Genomic DNA, 21,258 nt, shown 5'->3' with positions numbered 1-21,258 from the left:
ACTAATTAATAATTAATTAATCAATACTCATATGATTAGATCAATTTTACATCTCTATATCTGGCAATCCAAGCAACCCCAATCCTTTTGAAGATAACAATATACAATATAATAACCATTGTTAAATTCCTACCATCTTGATTTGAAAGCCTATACTATTATTTTGGGTTTGTTGTAGTTTGTCTCTTTCGCTTTTTGTTTTTCTTTCTGTGTCTTTTATCTCTTAAATTAAAAAAAGAAATATAAATTCATATTCTTAGAATGTCTGGTATATTATAATATAGTTTTAGATTCTGTTATATCTAAAACACCCAAAATTTCTGTCATAAAGAACATTACTATTTGTATTTTAACATTAAAATAATGTTTTAAAATGATTACCACTAATTAAAACTGACCTAACAGGGCAATGACACTAGATTTAGCCTTGTATGCAAAATATCTTAATATAGTTACGTGGGCTCACTGTGCTTGTCTGAGTTTGAGTATTAGTTAGAATCACCCACCTCCTTCCAGGCTAACCAGTGCTGGCAGGTCAATACGCTCACAGAACTTAATCAAAGCACCCTAACAGAGCATCATTCTTTCACAATTTTAATTATGTTCTACATAACAGAAAATCTATATTTCACTACAAAACCAGTACTCCTGGACATTTTTAAAATATGATTTTAAACAAGCAAAGTATACAGAACAAGACACCAAGGTGACACTTACTTGTGTCATTTCTCTGATGGAAGTTATGCTATCCAGTGCTTTCATTACTCGATCATAGTTCTTCTTCTACATAATGAAAAAAAGAAGAATATTCACTTATGAGCCCTTGCGAGTCTACTTACCAGTAGAGAAATATATTACTTCGATACATGAATTTTCCACCAAAGTCAATGTGAAAGCGATGGCTGTTTTATGTACAGAAAAGGAAAGACCGTAGTAACATGGTTCAAAGACACAGGATTTATAACTACAGTGAGATGGGGAGAAAAAACAAAGCCATTTCTTATATAAGGACACAAAAGCATGTTCCCTGTACCAAAAGAAAATTTAGAAACACAAACAAGGCACTGGCCTTTTGATTTAGGCTTTACTACTAAAACAGTAGGCAGTAGAGTAAGCTTTAAATCCTTCTAAAATACAAAAATCTAATTAAAAAATCTCAACAGCACTCCTTTTGTTTTGACTGAAATACAGTATTGTTATGAAAAGCATGCAGTGACTGTATACACATGATACCAGGCACTCCACAAGGATCTAAACATGGTGTAAACATGGGCATTCTACCACTTAAGAGCAAAATGAAGCTCTGCTGGTGAATATTACACACTCCTATCTCTGGAATGGTTTAAACATGAATAAGAATATAAACTAATATAATTCTTGTGAAATCTGAAAATTTTATTTCTGAAGGATTTGCCTTAGCCTCACAAATACCTATAATGATTTTCTGAAGAAATGCCAGTCTATTAAGAACATCAATTCAACTTTCACTAACCTCCAGGTATCTGGGGAGGAAACCGGGAAGGAAAAACAGGGAGTGAAGTGAACACAGCAAACCAGAAGGAAAATGCGTTCTTTTTCTCGTAGCCAGTGAAGTTCAAATTTGAAACTCAAGAAAGCAGACAATGGACTTAAAATAAACATGGATACGCTTAATGAGAGACATTGAGGTAAAAAGAACAAAGCTAGTAATGAGTCTAAAATCTCAATTACTATGATTGGAAATGCTGCATTCGCCTGCAGACAGCTACTTACCCTGGGGTTAAAGGCCAGCATCTGAGGATCATTAGGATCTACCACAGAAGGATATGGCTCGAAAATGACAACTTTTCTAGGAGATTCCAATGCAGATCTACACATGGACACCAGTAAATCTACCACCTGGAAACACAAAGGATAGTGCTTGTGTTTTATCCAATTTCCCACTGTCCGCCCCTCTCTCATGGTAGTGTAAGTTAACCAGCAGCACCAGAACTACTGCAGTCTCTTGATTCTGTAACCCATGGCTAAATGTGCTCAAAACTAACTCAAAGTTTCAACGAATCGCTGCCTTGAATTACTCATCTGCTAATCTCTCTCTCTCTCTCTCTCTTTTTTTTTGTCTTTTTCGTTTTTATTGGTACCAGGGATAGAACTCACGACTACCTGCTTGCAAGGCAGGCGCTTATGCCGCTGAGCTAAATCCCCAGCCCCTCATCTGCTAATATCTCCTTGTAATAGGTCCCTATGATGGGCTAAGCACTGTTCTAGGGTCCCACAATAAAATAAGAAATAAGAGAAAAGTCTGAGCTTGGGTGGTGGGTACAGGGCAAAGAAGAAGGTACATAACAAAGTATTGTGTGAATATATTTTTCAATAGAATTTTGGTACCGTTCAGTGCTATAAAAATAGGTACAAGCCAGGAGTGGTGGCGCACCCTGTTAATCTCAGAATTTAGGAGGGTGAGACAGGAAGATCATTTCAAGTGTGAGACCAGCTTGGGCTACAAAGTGAGCTCAAGGTTAGCCTGAACTGCATAGTAAGATCCTGTCTCAAAAAGACAAAAATAAAATAAATAAAATAAAATAAAAATAGATATTAGAGAATTATGCAGGAGGAAATACTGTCTGAGAGTGGTTGGGTCGATGGTGATATCTCAAGACCTGAGTGAAGTCAGGGAGGGTAATGCACTATGATATGGGGAAGACAAAGGAAGCCACATGTGCAGGAAAGAATTTGGCCTTCTCCGAGAATAGCAAATCACCTGACATCATCCAGCCTCTTCCTACTCCAGTGTGTCAAAGTCCACTAATGACTGTTGGTTTCTAAATACATAGCTTTCTTTATACCTGTGTTAGTTATCTTATGCTCACTCTGCACAGTTTATTATGGGGCAGAACTACAAATTGGCAAATCTGGCTCCCCACCTGAAGGCCAAAACACTCTTATTTCTGGTAATTGAATCAAGAAATCTGATACTGTTTGGAGAGCATTCACCTGCACAAATGTAACTACAGTGTGGACACAAAATGGAAAGCTATTTCTAGGAAGTTCTAAAATGAGCATTTAAAAAAATACACAGCAAATTGCTGGTTCTTCTGAGTTTACAAGAGGGACACTGTTATCTAATGTCAATAAGGCTATGTTGTCACAGTACTTACAGAGCACACCCACCCAATCACAACATCTCAAATTTCCAATGCCCTAATTTAATTAGCAACATTGGAGACATCCCAAGGGCAGACACATATATTCACAAGACTCAGAGCTGCCTGCAGAAGCTGGAACTGCAATAGGCATTGCTTTCTGATACACATTTCCATTTAGGTGGGTGTATGCATACACATGTGTGTGTGCACATGTATACATGTATAGAGTAAGTTACACTTGAAGGAACAAATATAATGAAAAATCTCTTTAAAATAAAATTTTTTTAAAAACATATAATGAAAAAAAATATATATATATAATGAAAAGAAACAAATCTTTTTCTCCTTTCAGTTCTCCTGCCCCACACTCATATTCCTTCTATCCCACAGAGATGAACCTTAACTCAAACTGTTTACCGTATTATCTACTCTCCTAATGAAATTAAAATGCAAACAAGAATTCCTAAGGAAGTAAACCAGTAAGGTAAAATCCTCTTGTCCAAACCTTTGGGAGACGGGGCATAGCAGCATAGATGGATACAAACTTATAAAAACCTTTAAAAAGTATATGCTGGTATGCAAATGAAGGCTTATGCCATATATTTGTGTGGTAATATTTTCACGATGGATTTAAGTAAGGTGTTCTGCCTACAGATACACAACATAATCTGACAAAAAGCACATTTACAATCATAAAGCAACAGCTGATACATATGGTATTACTGACTCCTTATTTTTAAATCTCATAGGTGAGCCCAGTACCTAAACAAATACAATGGAGCCCTTCTGGCTGTGGGAGTGTTAGGAGCCTGGAACGGAAGCAGGACATGCTCATTCCCCTACAGCTGGCCTGAGGATGATGGTGCTGTAGGGTCAACTCATTCAAAGAATCTACTGGGGGACAGATTCTGTTTAGAGAAAATAGTTTCCAGGTAAAATGCTGAAGTAGGACTTGTATTAAAACCAAAGGAAAGAGAAGAATGTTCTTTTTGAAGCAGAATAAATTCACTGACACTTGGATACTGATCTTTATAGCTAAATCACTAAATTGATCTGACCAAGTATTTAGGGCATAACTATCACTAGGTAATTCCAAATTCATTTCTATGCTAGAACCACTGTTTTTAGAGATGTAATGATAAGAGGGAGAAAAACACCTATTATTCTATTTAACTACACTAAGGTTAAGATGTCTTAATTTTCTAATTAATTATTTGCTATTTCTAGATTTTAACTGGTTTACTTAAGGAAGAATTTACATCTAACAAAATGTACAGATTTTAAGTGTACTACTTGAAAAATTTTAACGTATATGAACACAATACACATATATCTAGTGCATATACATGTTTCACACGCGCCACATACATACTTGGACAAGTTTTAATTATTTTTATACAGCTATAAATGTAGCATATATGAAAGTCTTTAATTTTGAGCAACACTGCTTCCAAGGGATCAGAAAAACTTTCACATTAAAATATTTTTTTAAAAAAAAGAAGAAAAAGGCTCCCCAAAGTCAACGGGGAAAAACTCTTCAAGGGTAGACTAGCTATTTTCCTTTAAGGATACTTGTAATCTTTAATATGCAAATGTGTACCTGTGGGATATACAGGGAATACATCAACTATATTACTGAATGTTATCATTTTATTGGTTTTTTACATAGGGATTTGCTATGTAGTTCAGGCTGGCCTTGAACTTACATGTATTCCAGGCTGGCTTCGAACTGGTGATGATCCTCTTTATGGGATTACAGGTGTATACCACCACAGCCAGCTTGGAAGTTTGTTTTAATTATGAAATACTTTTTTCCATAACACCAAGATCATTCTAGTCTACTGTTGATACTATCTTTCATTTGTCATTCATTATACCAAAAATACCGTTCTTAGGAGTTCATGCAGTAGATGCATCATAGTTAAACAGTGAAATGAGTAGGTTAAACGCCACGTAAGTTCACAAGGTCTACCCTGTCTATATTAACCACTATGTCACACCTACCAAAAGGCCTGTTACACAGCAGGCTTCTATACTTGCTGAAAGATAACAGCACACCCCCTGTACAATCATTTTTCCTACCCACCTTTGTGAATTTTATAAATTAGAGACTGACAATTTCTTTTGCCTTTACTTTTTACTGTTCATAGTAGATGTCTTTTTTTTTTTCTTTCTTTCTTTTTGAATTTGCATTATTTTCTCTGTCAGTCTGCTATGGCAATATTTTTCTTCTCAATTTCTGAGCTTCCATGTAATTATGATTTTATATAATTGTTGCAAAAGCTTTGTCTCCTATGTCGTTCCTAAGAGTCACTGTTTTTTCAAGTGGAAAGCATAAGCATGAAATCTGGTATTTTTCCATAACTACACAAATGCATAACGTGAAACGCGGCTTCGGGCTGGGCATGCTCAGTTGTACCCTCATCTAATATGAATACTACTTTCCTTTGTTTTGGTACCCAGCGTAAGACAGAAAGCCAAAATGACATCTTCCCATACTGTGGACTCTTGTTTCTATCTCACTTATCAAACAATTCTTTTTTTACTTTTTATTTTTTATTCAGGTACTGGGAATCAAACTCAGGGCCTTGTGCTTACCAGGCCCTATATAACAATTGTTACGGTATTGTATAATATAATTGTGTACATCGTTAACTAACAACTTTTAAGTAATACTACTTTTTATGTAGATAACTTAGTGATTCAGTCAAGCTGCTTACATAACCAAAAAACAACAAAAAAAATTATGGTGGAATTGTATGAAGTAATAAATTTTAGCATCTTTTATTTTTTCCTTTCCAGAAACATGGCATGTTTCTGTATGCCTAAGCTGATTCCTTATTAGGTTTTATATCTTTCTTTCTATCTTATAACTACTGCTGCTGCAAAACTGAATGTTCTCTTTCTATTATTGTTTTGCCCATTATCTTCTCACCTAAGTTTTAAAAGTAAATTGACTTCCATTTCATGGCAGCGTAACTTTACAAATACACCTTACACAAAACATGTACAAGTGTTCCAGTATTAACTTTATCATATAAAAAAGAATTAAAGTATCTTTAAAACTGAAGAAACTTGATTTAATTTCTTCCCTTTGGCAACTGCAAGACGACAAGACACACATTAGATACAGAGAGAACATTTACTTTACGTCTTAAAAATATCAAATGCCAGCTCATCTTTAATAAGAAACTATCACAAACTTTCCCCAAGGAATAGTACCGTGAAGGTCACTATGGGACTGGAACAAAATTTTCAAGCCCAAATAAGCAAGGAACAGTGTCAGGTGTTAGAAGTACCTGAGCTCCAGTTGCTATTTCATCAGCAGCTTCGTTCATCACGCCCAGCGTTTGGAAAGCAAACACACACAGCTCTCGCTCACACACGGTAGGCTGCAAAAGAAATGGAAATCATTGCAGATGTGTTTCCAGTCTCAGTTTCTAGATTAGATGTGTAACTTCCCACATAATAAACCAAACACTCAAATGTTTTAGAAGGGGGAATAAAATATGCCATTTTTTAAATTCAAAGGAAATTCTGGTAACAGTAAAGAGCCAGTTAATAATACAGAGTCACAAATATGATAAGAAAGGATCCATTATACTCAGCACAATCTAGCAATATACAAAGCTACCCAAAACACGAAAAATTCTCTCTCTTGTTTATTATACAGCTGCACATGCAACCACTTGAAAAAATACAAGTACTAAAGCTGGTGATATAGTAAAAATGAGGTTAAACACAAAAGCTATATAAAACAAACATATATGGAGAATTCTACTTTTTCCTAAGAAATTTGTTTTGACAAAATAGGCATGATTCTGCTTACTTGCTACCCGCCTCTTGAAAGACTTATTTTGTTGCAAAAATTTTTGACTTCAATAACCTCCTGAAGTCGACAGCCCTGAAATACACATTCTGCAATTACTTTGGAAGCGCTCTCATCTTTCAAGTCTAATATAATGTCATCCTTCTGATTTATTTTATCTCCCAGTTACATTGCATTAGGTAGCTGATGAAGCCTAACGTGACGCAATCCATGGTGCCTCTACACAGCGGACGAAAGGCATTTGTTAGTGCCACTGCTCCCACGGCCACGGCTTTTGGAGGATGGCCTGGTCTGTGCTCAGCAAGTGGGGAAGCACAGCTCCCTCCTGACCACATTTTATGTTCAGAACAGGTCTATATGTGTGGCTTTATGGATAAACATCCTGACTAACCACAAAGATTTCTAGTTGGCTCTCCCCTAAACAGAATTTTAGAAAAACAAGAGGAGGAGGAGGAGGAAGAGGGGAAAGAGAAAGAGGAGGAAGAGGAGGGGGAAGAGGAGAAAGAAGAGAAAGGGGGACAAAGTGAAGGGAAGGACTGGGGGAGGGAAGTGAGGAGGAGGAAGGTATTGATCTACTTCCTTTATCAGGCTTAAAGTGTAGTCTGTTCTTACTCTTTGTTTAGATTGGTTTTGTGTTATTTAACTTCAATATATATGAAGGCATAGACCGCTATTTTGAAGAAAACAAGAGACATTATGGTAGCCACTGTTGATCTCCTGTTGTCTTGCTTTGAAATCCTGTCACTTGCATTATTCTGTTCTGATTTGGTTTGTTTTCTTTTGTTGTGCTTTGTTTTAATCTCTTTAAAATAAAAATAAATAATAAATAAAGGTGTAGTCTGATTTCTTTACAGAAATGTTAGAACTGAGGAGAAATTAGAGAAAACTCTCCATCTAGACTAACAAGCCATACATGCTTGGATATACAGACTTCAAATTGCTTGACTTCTACCATTTTACTTCTCACTTACATCTTCTACTCTGTGTGTGTGTGTGTGTGTGTGTGTGTGTGTGTGTGCATGGGCAACTACATGACCTCACTCTCCTTGTCTTCTGTTCACTTTCTGGGGCACAAAACTTTGTATGATCTGAAGTAACACTAACAACCGCCTACTGAAAATTTCAATGGTTTCAAACATAATGATGTGTGAACTTGTACAAACTGTATACGAACAAGAAAAACTGTACACAACAGAGAGGAAGAGAGAAAAGCCTTAAAATTCATAAAGGCTTCTAGGACATGTTTGTGCACAGCTACCCAAAGTTCACTGACATATACAACAGAGATATGGAAGGCGCTTTGTTTTGAGTAACTGTCTTGTCCTAATAATTCATCACTTTTTCATTACTAAAATCTAACCCTCAACCTCAAAGCTAAATCAAGGAAGTCTTACTGAGTAACATAGATAACGATTAATTTTATTTGACTCATGAATAATCAGCTATACTTACTTTGTAATCATATGTCTTGTCTATCTATCTATCTATCTATCTATCTATCTATCTATCTAAAACACATGCATATAAACAGACACATACTCACCAGGAAATATAATAATAGAAGCTATTTTTTGGTACCAAATTGTTCTTGTGGGTTTTTTTATTTTGTTTTGGTTTTGTTTTTTTATACTGGGAATCAAACTCAGGACCTTGCACTTGGCAAACTGGTGCTGTGCCACTGAGCTACATGCCCAGCCAAATTGTTTAAAACAAAAATAAAACACTATACTACATTTGAAGATTAATCCAAATATTTTTAAAATACAAAGAGAAAATTATGATATATTTGTTCCTATATGTATCTATAAGAACAGTATCACCATCAACCCTATGGACATCCTGACTTATTCTAAGTGATCCATAATAATTTGATTCATTATTTTAACTAAGAAAACTGCTTTTTTGTATCTGATGCTAGGCATCAAACCAAAGTCTTCATATATAAACCTGCATTCTTATGATGAAATTATGACATGATGATTACATCAAAACTTTTCTTTTTTGTAAATTTTTGGTTTGAAACAGCTCTTTTCCCCATATTTGAATGCAAAAGGCAGACTTCTTGAAATATTCTGATGCTACAACAGTTGGGAGAAAGAAATCAAGCAGAAATTTGGCAAGCTAGAAAACTACCTTTTGGAAAAACAAAACATTTGGCTACCATAGAGAAAAATGAAAAGTATAATATACATTATATTCTTATTGTAATTTTGTCATTCCTTCTTTTTAATGTAGCAACTACAAAAGTAATAGTGTGGCCATCAATTTATTTACCATACTGTCATACTAACTAAACCGTAATGAACATTTAAAGTAACAATTCTACACATTTTGTTCAGTCTTCAGCATGTCCAAGAAACAATCAAGATATATAATGTAAACTAATTCAAATCTGAGCCTGTCATGTGACTCCCAGGACTTCAAGAGGCTGAGGCAAGAAGACTGCCGTGAGTTCAAGGCCAGCCTAAGCTATACAGTAAACTTCTGGCCTATATAGCAAGATTTTGTATCAAAAAAAAGTTTAAAAATTGTACATTTATGTTTGTTTTGTAATAGCAGTCTTGTTTATCCATATTTTCTACATAAAAGACCTTATTGTTATTAATATTAATTTATTGTAATTATTGTATGTGTTTATTTAGAAGGCTGTTACTGTCCCATTAGGTAATGGTATAACACATGTTTTATATATACGTAACACATTTTTGTATATATGTATATTTTATATGTACATAAAATACTTTGATCCTTTTACACTTCCATCTACTAAAAGTCTGTGTTTTATTTCCTATCATCTCTCCTTTATTTTTAAAGATTATTTATAGTTTAGTTTTCTCATAGAAGAGAAACTATGTGACATTCATATTTTATTTAAGAGTTCAAAATATCAACACAAGATGGCGCACTCAAAGAAAATTCTCCAACATTAGGTGATCAACATTAGGCATCTGTTACAGGGGCACCCAAACCAAGAATGAGATATTGAATCTCTTCCTTAACGAAACACAAGCAGTCATAATGTGGATTAGTCTTCTTCTACCTGAGCAAACTACTCCAATCTTGAAAACACTGCTATGACCAGGCTATTTTAGAAAACACTAGCAATCAGTTCAAGTAGTGAACAGTCTTATTAATAGCCACTACGAGGTAACTATCATGATGAATTTTACTACGCAGACTTCATACAAGGTACACAGGCCTAATATAACAAAATTTGTGTCATTATTAATTCCCTTTTCAGTTTATAATATGTCAACTGGTTTCAATTTGTAAAACGTTACTTTTTCTCAATATATTGTTATACTGCCTTGAAATAATTAATTGCCATAGTTTTCATTGAAAAGCCATGGCAAATCCCTCCACTACCAACACAAATATATTTACTCTAAAATATTCATCTTGCACCATTTAAAAGGATGGGGAACTTTTACATGTGTCCCTAAAATATGGTTAGTTTTCTATTAATATGAATACATTTTAATTTTATTTGAATCAAAGCAATTTCAATGTGAGCAACAGAAACATGTTTCAAAAAACATTTTTAAGCCCTAAAGAATAAAATTTGTATTTTCAATGAGTTTAAATTACTACTGCTAACTAAAATTAGAAATGCTCCTACTTATCTATGTGAGAGAAAAGTGCACTCTTGGGGAGTGCTTTTCAAACACTTTTACTGTTTGAACACACTTTTGTGTGTTCAAATATTTCATGTCAGCCGCAAATATAAAGTACAACAAAGTGTAGTTTGATCCAGTGTGAGCACATGTGGGCAGCCGTATTCTTATCTGTGAAACAAGAGTTTTTTTAAAAATCTAGCTGCATGGAGAGAGCTATTTTGGTATTAACATTATAAGGCAACCTAGATAAGCCATCTCTATAGGAGCTTTAACTCAATGCATATACAAAGATAAGTATATAATTAAAAAACACTTTTCTTTGAAGTATATTGTACTACATTCTTTTGGTAAATATATTTATCAAAATGCTTAATTTACTGCTATAGTGTATCCAACTAAATAAAGAAAATATCGATATAAATTCCTGATTTAAAAGTAGATATTGGAAAAATATAGGATTATACTAACATTTTAGGAATTACAAAATCTCTACTATATACATTTTCTGTGTCTTAGATATTTTTCTTGTTGCCGAGACAAAGTACCCAACACCCAAAATTAAGGGAGGGAAGGTTTACTTGGCCGATGGTTAGGGAGGTTTCAGTTCACAGTCAGCTGGTTCCAAGGCAGGGGCAGCAAGCACGAGGGACATCGCAGAGGAAAAACAGCTCCTGGCAAGCAGAAGGTAGCAAAACAAGCGAAGGACAAGCCTCTTTCTGTCCCTTAACTTGCATCCAGGCTACTGGAATTAGGGCGATGACATACCAATCACACGTCCTTAATCCCAGCATCACACGAGCCAGACTCAGCCACCTCTGAAAAGGCCTACTTATGACTGCTTTTGGGGAGACACCTAGGTTCACACCACAGCACTCTGTTTTTCCAGTTTTCCAGTAGTCAGTGCTTTTGGTTCTTGCAGGGTGAGGAAAGGTTACCGGCCCTTGAGAGGGATCAAGGCAGATCTGCTGCAAGGCGGACAGGCTGGATTAGAAATCAACACTGAGTCGCCACTGATTTGTGACATGCAACAAACATGTCACTTGACCATTAAAACCAGGACCTGCTCAGTTATGTTTTTCAAAAATCATCTTTTTAAACCAAAAAATTAGCTAAACTATTATTTCAGTACAGCTTGTGTTTCAGAACGCAAAATCTGAGTGATTTAAGGGGAGCAATATTATCAAAATACTCTTTTTTATCCATTCTTCAAATACTAAAGTTAGACTTAAATATAACACAACCTACTTGGTTTGTTCTTAGAAGGAATGGGAATTCCTTAAATTATAATAAAATAAATTAACAACTGTTATTAATTTCACTCAGAAAATAAGAACCTCAGGTTCAAACATCAATCTAAGGTTCACAGCAAAGTACACAAACAAAAATAAAGACTCAAGTTTCTCTGTTAACTTCCCTCCCATTGGACTGGCGCTCCTCTCAGGTGAGTGACAGACATGTCCATATGGGAGCCACTGGCCTCGAATCTCACCCTGAATCAAACAACTCAGAACAGGTGATGCAGAACATTTTCACATGTCAGGGAAGGCGTGTGGAGGGCAACAGTCTATTAACCAGAGAATAAGGGATTGCCAAGAATCCGAGATGAGTCCAACTTGGTAGGGATATTAATCTAAAAAACTGCTTGGTATGGTTTTCTCCCGCAGAGTTTAACAAGGGTTGGGACCAAAGAACAAAAACAATCGTATTGATCTAAGAACAGATGATTTCAAAGTGTTCATTTTTCTTGTTTTTTGTTTGCCAAAACACTGGAGAAAGACAAAACATTTAAAATGTTTACAGTGTTAACACCCCAACTGATTCCAAATGGAGAGAAAGGCTCATTGAGTTTTGGTTTGGTTTCCTGATAGCAATTCAACTGGTGCACAAATTGAAAATCAAGGACTCTGAACGATTCTCCTGATGTTAATGTGTCTCACAAATTCAAAGTGTTATGTCAGAACTCACCTGGGAATGGCACAAACTTTTTAAACAAACAAAAGAGAATATTGAAGCACCAGAGTATTTCTAAAGAAGTACTTTAGTTGCCCATGTTGTAGAAGTGTAGCATGTTAACCTAGACTTGTTCAGTAGAGCGACAGAAAAGTATAAGGACTAACATTTCGGTATTTTTGTGGAAGCAGGGTAAAAGGGTGTCTATGTCATCTTAAGAAAATCAAGTTTGGAAGAAAAAGAATTTTCTAAATTGTGAATTTAGAAACAATTCTACAGAAATCCAAGTTTTATGTAACCTACTTAATCATCACATGGGCTATAATTTCTCCTCTTTGGAGTCCTAGTACAGTACAGAATACACTGTAACTTGTGGACTAAATAGTCAGTAAATCAGTTCACTGGTTAGTATCCCCTAAAAAACATATCTGAATTTTTATGCATTACTCTTAAATTTATAGCAAAACATCTTGCAATGTAATACAAAATATAGAAAATATTAAAAAGTGCCCAATTTAACTATAATATCTGTTTAGTGAAATCAAGTCAAAGTTCTTTTCATTTACTCTTTTTCCTTTAAACACAGACGTCCCCTTGATTTTAACTTCTTGACCCGATTTCACTATTACTTTAGAAACAGTTTTCTGATTTCCTTAGGTCGTTTGTGCTGCAGCAGCATTAAAATGTCTGACAGGCATTTATTTTGAAAGTATTTTCTCTCTTGCTCATGAAAGCACTCTCCCCTTCTTGAAAAATAGCACACTTCATTGATGTGGACATAAAGTCAAACAGAATTTGGAGTAAGACATAATGATGGCAACTATGCAACTGTGGTATCTCAACTCTCAGAATGGAAGGCCAGCAACTAAACCACAAAGAGTGAATCCCAAAAATGTGTGTAGTTGATTTCCAGGACAGAACTGTGTTAATTTCAGCCCACAATCCCCACCATGCTGCCATGGAACCTGTATTATAATCCTGTGTCTGTTTATCAACTGGAAAAGTAACACTGAATAAATCACCATTTTCCTCACCTGTAAAGTGGGGAGAATCACAATATGTACGCCTCACAGTTATTGGAAGGGTTACATTTGATAATTCATGGAAAGCACTGAGCACATGATCACATTAAGAAACCATTCAAAAAGCACTCGCTGCTGGTAACACTGCTATAATCTTGTATAGTCAAGATGGCATGGCCAAGGACAAAGCAAGAGATCAAAGATCAAGAAATGGATGCTGACGAAATAAATCGCTTCAAGGCAGGACGGGCTGGGAGGACTGGAGCACTCTCCTCATTCTCAGCACAGCTGCTCTTCTCTGGGGTAAATACTGAAATTATATAATCTTTTAATGAATAAATTTTGATTTAATTAATTTGGATTTCAGAATTACCTCTGAGAAGATCTGACTAACCAAAAAAACCAAAACAAAATAACATACACAAAAAATTAGGTGCTGGAGGGGTTGCTCAGTGATAGTCAATGTATGTGACACCCACATTCAATCGGCCGCACCAAAAATAAAAGGAAATTTGTAATTGCCAAATCTAGGAAACAACCCAAATGCTCATCATCAGAGGAATGGGCTAAAAAAGATGTGGTATTTTTATACAATGGAGTATAGAGGTATAAAGGAATAAAGGTATAAAGAAAAGACTGAATTGAGGCTTTTATAGATAAATAGATATGACTGAAGACCATAATCATGAGTGAAATAAATCGGCTCACATGTGTAAATACTGTACTGTCTCTCAGCATAAGGAAGTGAATGAGTAAATGGGATCCAAAATCTACAAAAAATATTTTAAAAGGGTAAGAAACTGCTCAAGGGGGAAAATAATTGGGATAAGGAGAAAACAGGGGAAAAGGAAAAAGATATATACACACATAAATTTATATCTTTTCCCTTGTTTTCTCCATATATATATATGGCTAAGATATATATATATATAGCTAAGATATATATATATAGCTAAGAGGCCTATACTAATTCTATTAGTTCTTTGAAAAGAACAGTTAATACAATTAGATCAATTTTGCATGTCTGTATGTGATAATATAAGCAACTCTTTCGAAGGTAATAATATGCAATACTTCAACCACTGTTAAATTCCTATCATCTTGTTTTGAAAGCCTGTATTGTTCTATAGTTTTTTTGTTGTGTATTTGTCTCTTTTGCTTTTTGTTTTTCTTTTATGTGTTTTGTTTGTCTTCTAAATAAAATCTAAAAAATAAGAGGTATTTCAAGAATAAATTCTTCTTTCATATATTTCCCCCTTAAACAAAAGGAAAACAATAAATCATAAAACCTGAGAGACGACTATGTTTATAAAATGTATACATATTTTTAGATATAAAAATGTTAATTTGGTTCTTCCTATGAGCCAGGCTCTGCCATGAAGATCGCGAAGGGACTCAGCAACATGAACCATGCCTTCCCATGAGCCAGCGGTGTCCGGGCTGGGAGACCAAAACAGCATTCCCCCCACGCCCTATCACCCCCACCCTTGTAAGCAACTGGCTGATTCAGAGGACTCAGGGTGAGATGAGGTTAAAAACTGAAGTTAAAAATACAAAACAAAAAAATCCCCAATGCTTGTATTGTTTGATTGACTTTGCAAGCCTGAGGCAAGTGGTCTGGGCATCTATTTGGAGGATAGCAGTATGCATTGTGGGGGATTTCCTTTTGTTTTGTTTTTGAAATCCAGTATTTTGTTCCATTTTATTGTTTTGTTTTACTCCTGTATCTGGTAACATGAGCAATTATTTTGAAGATAACAATTCGTAGTATCTGAATCATTGTTAAATTTCTGTCATCTTGTTTTGAAAACCCATATAGTTATTGTTCTCGTTTTGCTTTTTTATTTTTTGTTTTTTTTTCTTTTTCCTCTTTAAAGTAAAAAATCTCAATTTGTAAAAGTTCTAGTAAAGTTTTTGTTTCTAGGTTTTGTGGCTTATCTTTTCCACATACATTAGAACAAGAATGATTTCATCTCAAAAGTATGACACTGACTCTCACATGATACGTTCTAATTTTCAAGCCTCCTACGTGTGTTTAAAATGCAGAGTTCTGAAGTCAGAATCTGGTTCAAAACCCAGGCTCCACCCATAGTATCTGGGTGATACTGAACAAATTGACCCTCTGTGAATTCTGATCTTGTTTGTACCACTAATAATACCTAAGCAAGAGATTTTTAGGCATTTTTAGGTAACAAGATACAAGAGATTTTGTCAAAATAAAATTATATATATATATATATATATATATATATATATATATATATCAAAATTGTTCTTAATACACATGCACACAATACGCCTGATATACAATGCCCAATAATCTCCATTCCTCTGCTAACTATGATAGATATTTATATACATTTTATTCTTTCTCAAATTCAAAAGCAGGGACTGGAGGTCCCCTCCGGCCTAATGGGCCACACCCAGTGACCTCCATTCTGCTGTGGGAGCTGAAGGCCCGCAAGGCGATTCCCAGTGCATGGCGGAAGCTTTGGAACGACGCTCAAAACCCAGAAGTATAAGAAAATGACAAAACAAAAGACCCAAATGCAATCTCAAAATCTCCAGCCCATCTCAAGCATCTCAAGCAAGTCTGGGAGACACGGACTAGCAGAAAAGCCATACACCTGAAATCCTGAAATGATAACAACTGAAGTAAAGCAACAACCCCGGGAAGATATAAAAGAACTCAGATCAGAAATAATCTCCCAAGTAAAAGAAGAAACGATAAATGTAATGAAAGAAATGCTGAACTCATCTAAAGAAGACATAGTTTAAAAATTAGAGGAACAGTGCAAAAAGATAGAAATCCTGAGTGAACAGTGTAAGAAACAAACAGAATGCATGAAGCAGATTCAAAGAAATATACAGAAAATCAAAACTTCCACTGAAAGTTGGCAAAACCACCTCAACAAAAGTGAAGACAGAATTTCAGACCTCGAAGACAAGATTGCAGAACAGGAAAGATATTTAAAATAACAAGGAATCAGGAAATAACACTTCAACAGCTGCAACATGATGCAAAGAAAAACAACATAAGATTGATAGGGATAAACGAAAAAGAAGGGGACAACACAAATGATATCAAGAGGCTATTTACAGAAGTAATAGCTGAAAATGTCTCAAACATTAGAATGGAAACTGACATACAGATCAGTGAAGCATATAGAACTCCAAATAGCCATAATCAAATTCAAAAGCAGGACTCTACTATGCAGATATAGTGGAAGGTACTGTCTGTTTCAAACTCTGAAATGAGGACTGATGTCAGCAAAAATATCTAAATAAGGAATTCAAACTTCAACCTTCTTTTAGAAAAGTCTTAAAAATACTGGTAAAAAAAATGATCTGAATCAAGGCTTTGTATTCTGAAAATTAACTGAAAGCTTTCAATAACCCCAGGGACACTCACTAAAGACAAACAATTGAATTCTGGTAGGTATAAAAAGAATTGCAATGTTTGAATCTACCCAAGTCCCATCTGCCCCTACCTGGTACTGGTGGTAGTTCTAAGAGCTCATATTCCTGATACTAGAGAAAGCAGTATGGAGCTGTTATTTTTGGATCTGATGGTGCTCTGAAGATAAGCTCAAAATAACTGTCTTTATTTCTGCCTGACTTGGAAGTCACCCAGTACTAAATCCATAGCAAGGGTGAGGACTGAAACATACTGAAATACACTTACAGCCAATATTTTAGTTACTGGTGTGCATAGATCACTAAGGCAAACCATAACAAATTAACCAAAAAGTTGAGAAGGAAAGCCTAGGGAATATGATGTTGATAAAAACAATAAAAGGCTTATATTCCTTATGAATCTACAAGACCATGTGCTTGCCAATGGCTGTGTATATACTCAAGAATGACTTGGCCATGTGCGGGCATGGTGGCACATACTGTAATCCCAGAACTCGAGAGGCTGATCCAGGAGGATTGTTGCAAGTTCAAGACCAGCCTGGGCTACAAAGTGTGCTAAAGGTCAGCCTGAACTGCATAGTGAGACTCTGTTTCAAAGAAAAAATGACAGGTTAAAATGTCAGCTGCAGGAGACCTCAAGGTTCTGTGCTAGCAGGAAGTACCAGGTTAGTATGCAACTATCGACTGCTGGGCTAAATATTAATGGCATACCCCAACAAACACAGAATCTCTAAGTGACCAAAAGCCTCTCTTGTTAATAATAATCAGCTGGCCACTTAATGAACAAAGTCAAACTGGCTAAGCAAGACAATGAGTAGAGATTATCTAGAAATAATTTAGGGGGGGATCATAAAATTATCTAGAAATAATTATTAGAAATAATTATCTAGAAATAATTTAGGGGGGGATCATAAAACAAATGCAACAACAAAATAAATCTTAAGGATAGAAATCTGATTCCCAAGAGTCACATTATCATAGTTAAAATATCTAGTTTTCAAAAAAATTAAGGCATGAAAAATAAGAAATAAGGCCCATAAAAAGGCCTTAATCAATAAAAAGGGTCCCAGAGGAAGCACAGATGTTAGAAGTGCTGAAAAAAAAAAATTTATGTCAACTATTTACCAAATGTTCAAGAAATAAAGAATCTTAAATCTGAATAAAGACAATATCTCATAAGAGTCAATTTATAAAAAGGAAACAAACAAATATACTGAAGTTGAAAAGTAAAACTGAATTTTTAAAAAAAAAATCATTAAAGGACAGTAATAGCACATTTGAGCAGGAAGAAAAAGGATCAAGAACTTGCAGATGCCCTATCCTAAGGATAAACTGAGATTTCCTATCCTAAGGAATACCAACAATAAAGAAATTTATTTTACAAAATATTCATCTATGCTCCCCTGAAACAGTGAACTCCAATCCGGATAAGCAAAGATACAGTTTAGACAGATGAAATCAGATGAAAAGTCTGGCATGAGGATATAACTGCTTGAGCTAAAGCCAACTTAATACAGTTGGAAAGACCATTATATAAGCCTGTAATTATGTTGTACAATATATTGAGGAGGAGACAGCATAGAAAGATGTAGTTTAGAAATTTAATGGTAAGAGAGATTGAGAGAAAAAATTTGTGCATTATTAAAATTTGTGCATTATTAAAATCCATGATTTTCTAGTTGATGCAAACCAGATTTTTCAAAATTAAAATGCTAATTTCAATTCCCTAGGCAACAATTATGAAAAAAAGCAGAAATTCATGAGAATTAAAACAATACACTAGGAAGTATGCATTTATATATCAAAGAAGGCAATGACAAAGAAAAAAAGGAATAAAAACATATATAATACATACCAAAGATGAAAACCAAAATGTGAATTCCTTCATAATAGTACTTACATTAAAATACAGAAAATAGCAAAACAGAATACAAGAAAAAAATGATCATATCAAGAAACACAGAAAAGCAAAGATAAAAAGAAAAAACATTTCCACATTTGAAAAGCACTAAACAAATTAGGATAGAAAGACAATTTTGTTAACCAGATAAAATGGATCTAAAGAAAAAAAATCCGTAATAACAATGAAAGACTGAAAATTTCCCCCTAAATTATGAAATAAGGACTTCTGCTCTTATTATTTGAACTAAACTTATATTGAAAATTCTGACACAGTCAATAAGCAAAAGTAATACAAAGTATCCTAGTCTCCATTTGCAGATGGGTATCATTTTACACGGAAAAACATTAAAGAATCCAAAATTAGAGCTTATAATTAAGTTGAACAAACTTCCAGAAAACAAGGTTAATAAGCAAAAATCATGCATATTTCTCTATACTACCAAAGAAAAATGTGAAAATGAAATAGAAAATTGAATTTATACTATCAAAAAAAGAATGAAACACAAAATAATTTGACTCAGAAGTATAAAATTTGACACTGAATACTACAAAACAGCATTGAAAGAAATTTTGAAGGACCTAAATAAATGAAAAGATATCCTTATCATGAACTGGGAAGAATAATAACTGTGCTTTAATTCATTCTGCTATTAACAGTATAGGACAGGATAGGCTGAATCTTCTGTCATAAACATCAAGCAAACATGTATCACTGTTCTGCAGGACAGAATATGCAAAAAATTAAGGCAACAGCAGACTGAATGTCTGGTGAGGCCCCAATTCCTGGTTCACACACTTACATGACCATGAAACCAATGACAGCTGCTGCCATGTCTGCGTGTGGCAGGGTAGTCAAGGAAATCTCTGTACTGATTTTTTTAGAAAAGCACTAATTCCACACACGAAGTCTCAGCCGTCATCTCATGATCCAACCTCTCAATATCACCATATGAGGTCAGAATTTCAATGCATGGATTCTGAGAGGACATAAACACTGTCTACAGACAGTGACAGCAATTCCCATATTAGTTTACAGATCCCATGCAAATCTATGCAAATTCCAGCTGTCTTTATTAGCCGAAACAGACAAGTCAAAAACAGAATTGATATGTAAGTCAAAGGACCCCAGACAGTCAAAAGAATCTTGTGAAAGGAAAACAAAAAGAATTCATATTTCTTGGTTTCAATCTTACTACAAAACTATAGTAACCAAGACGGTGTTGCATTGGCATAAAAACAATTATACAGATCAGTGGATATAGAATTAAGAGTCTAGAAATAAATCAACACCATGGTCAAATTATTTTGAACAAGGGTAACAAGATTATTTGACAAAGAATTGACTTTTCAATAAACAGTACATGGAGAATTGGGCAGCTACATGATAATCTTTCAAAACAATGAAATTGAGCCCTGACCTCATACTATTAGTACAAAAACTAATTTGAAAAGGACCAATGACATAAATAGAAAACAAACTACCAAGTTCCTAGAAGCAAACAATGTCAATCTCATGACTCAGAATAAGTCATAGATACTTAGATACAACAGTAAAAACACAAGCAACAAAAGACAATTAATACGTTAGATTCATCAATATTTAAAATTTCTCTGTAAAAAGTCACTATCAAAAAAATGAAAGGAAAACACAAATAAGAGGACAAAATGCTTTCAAATCATATGTATGATAAGGATCCAGGAATAAGGGTGTAATATTCAGAATATATTTAAAAACTCACCAATAAAAACAGAAATAACCAAACTGAAAATGGAAGAACTGAACACACTTCTCCAAAAACCAGTACATGGAAATCTGCTCAAAATCGCTTATTTCTAGGACAGCACATATCAAAACCACCTGAGCTACCACTTCACACACAATAGGATGGCTATAATTTTCAAATGAGAGAAAGAATAGTAACACACTACTGATTAATAGTATATTGATTATATTAATATTCTATATATTATATAATATAATAATTACAATATATTGATATTCCATCATCAATTAATTACTATTAGTGAGAGAAAAATAGTAATATACTGTTTAATATATAGAAACTGAAGTTGCCATATCTTGCTACTCGGAATATATGGAAGCAATTTGGCCTTTTCTCAGAAAGTTAAACAGAGTTAACAAATATCCCATCAACTAATGAGTGGATAATCAAATGTGATACAGTCATAAAATGGAATATTGTGTCCTAAAAAAGGAATAAAATACATGCCACCGGCATGAAACTTGAAAACACTATCCAAGTCAAAGAAGTAAATGACTACATATTACATTTGGTTGATAAATGTCCAGAATGGTGAAATCTATAGAGCCAGAAAATACGTTAGTGGTTGTTAGGGCATTTGTGGTTGTTAGAAAAGAGAGAAAGTGTTATGTA

General features: G+C 34.6%; 1 protein-coding gene across 5 annotated transcripts in view; it reads right to left on the bottom strand.

The window, feature by feature from the left end:
- Parp8 (poly(ADP-ribose) polymerase family member 8) overlaps positions 1-21,258 on the bottom strand; it is a 177,383-nt gene that overhangs the window by 25,522 nt on the left and 130,603 nt on the right. For all 5 annotated transcript variants that reach the window (XM_063258129.1, XM_063258127.1, XM_063258128.1 and 2 more), the window contains 3 exons: positions 6,425-6,517; positions 1,753-1,878; positions 718-783 (listed from right to left, as the gene is read on the bottom strand). In XM_063258129.1, the coding sequence (XP_063114199.1) occupies positions 718-783; positions 1,753-1,878; positions 6,425-6,517 (285 nt within the window). The remainder of the gene's footprint in view (positions 1-717; positions 784-1,752; positions 1,879-6,424; positions 6,518-21,258) is intronic.

Source organism: Cavia porcellus, unplaced genomic scaffold, assembly GCF_034190915.1.
Source record: "Cavia porcellus strain 051 isolate PalLab524CR breed Dunkin Hartley unplaced genomic scaffold, mCavPor4.1 scaffold_11, whole genome shotgun sequence".
NCBI classification, from domain to species: Eukaryota; Metazoa; Chordata; class Mammalia; order Rodentia; family Caviidae; genus Cavia; species Cavia porcellus.
The sequence above is the reverse complement of the archived record's forward strand: the minus strand, read 5'-3'. Positions and strand labels throughout refer to the sequence as shown.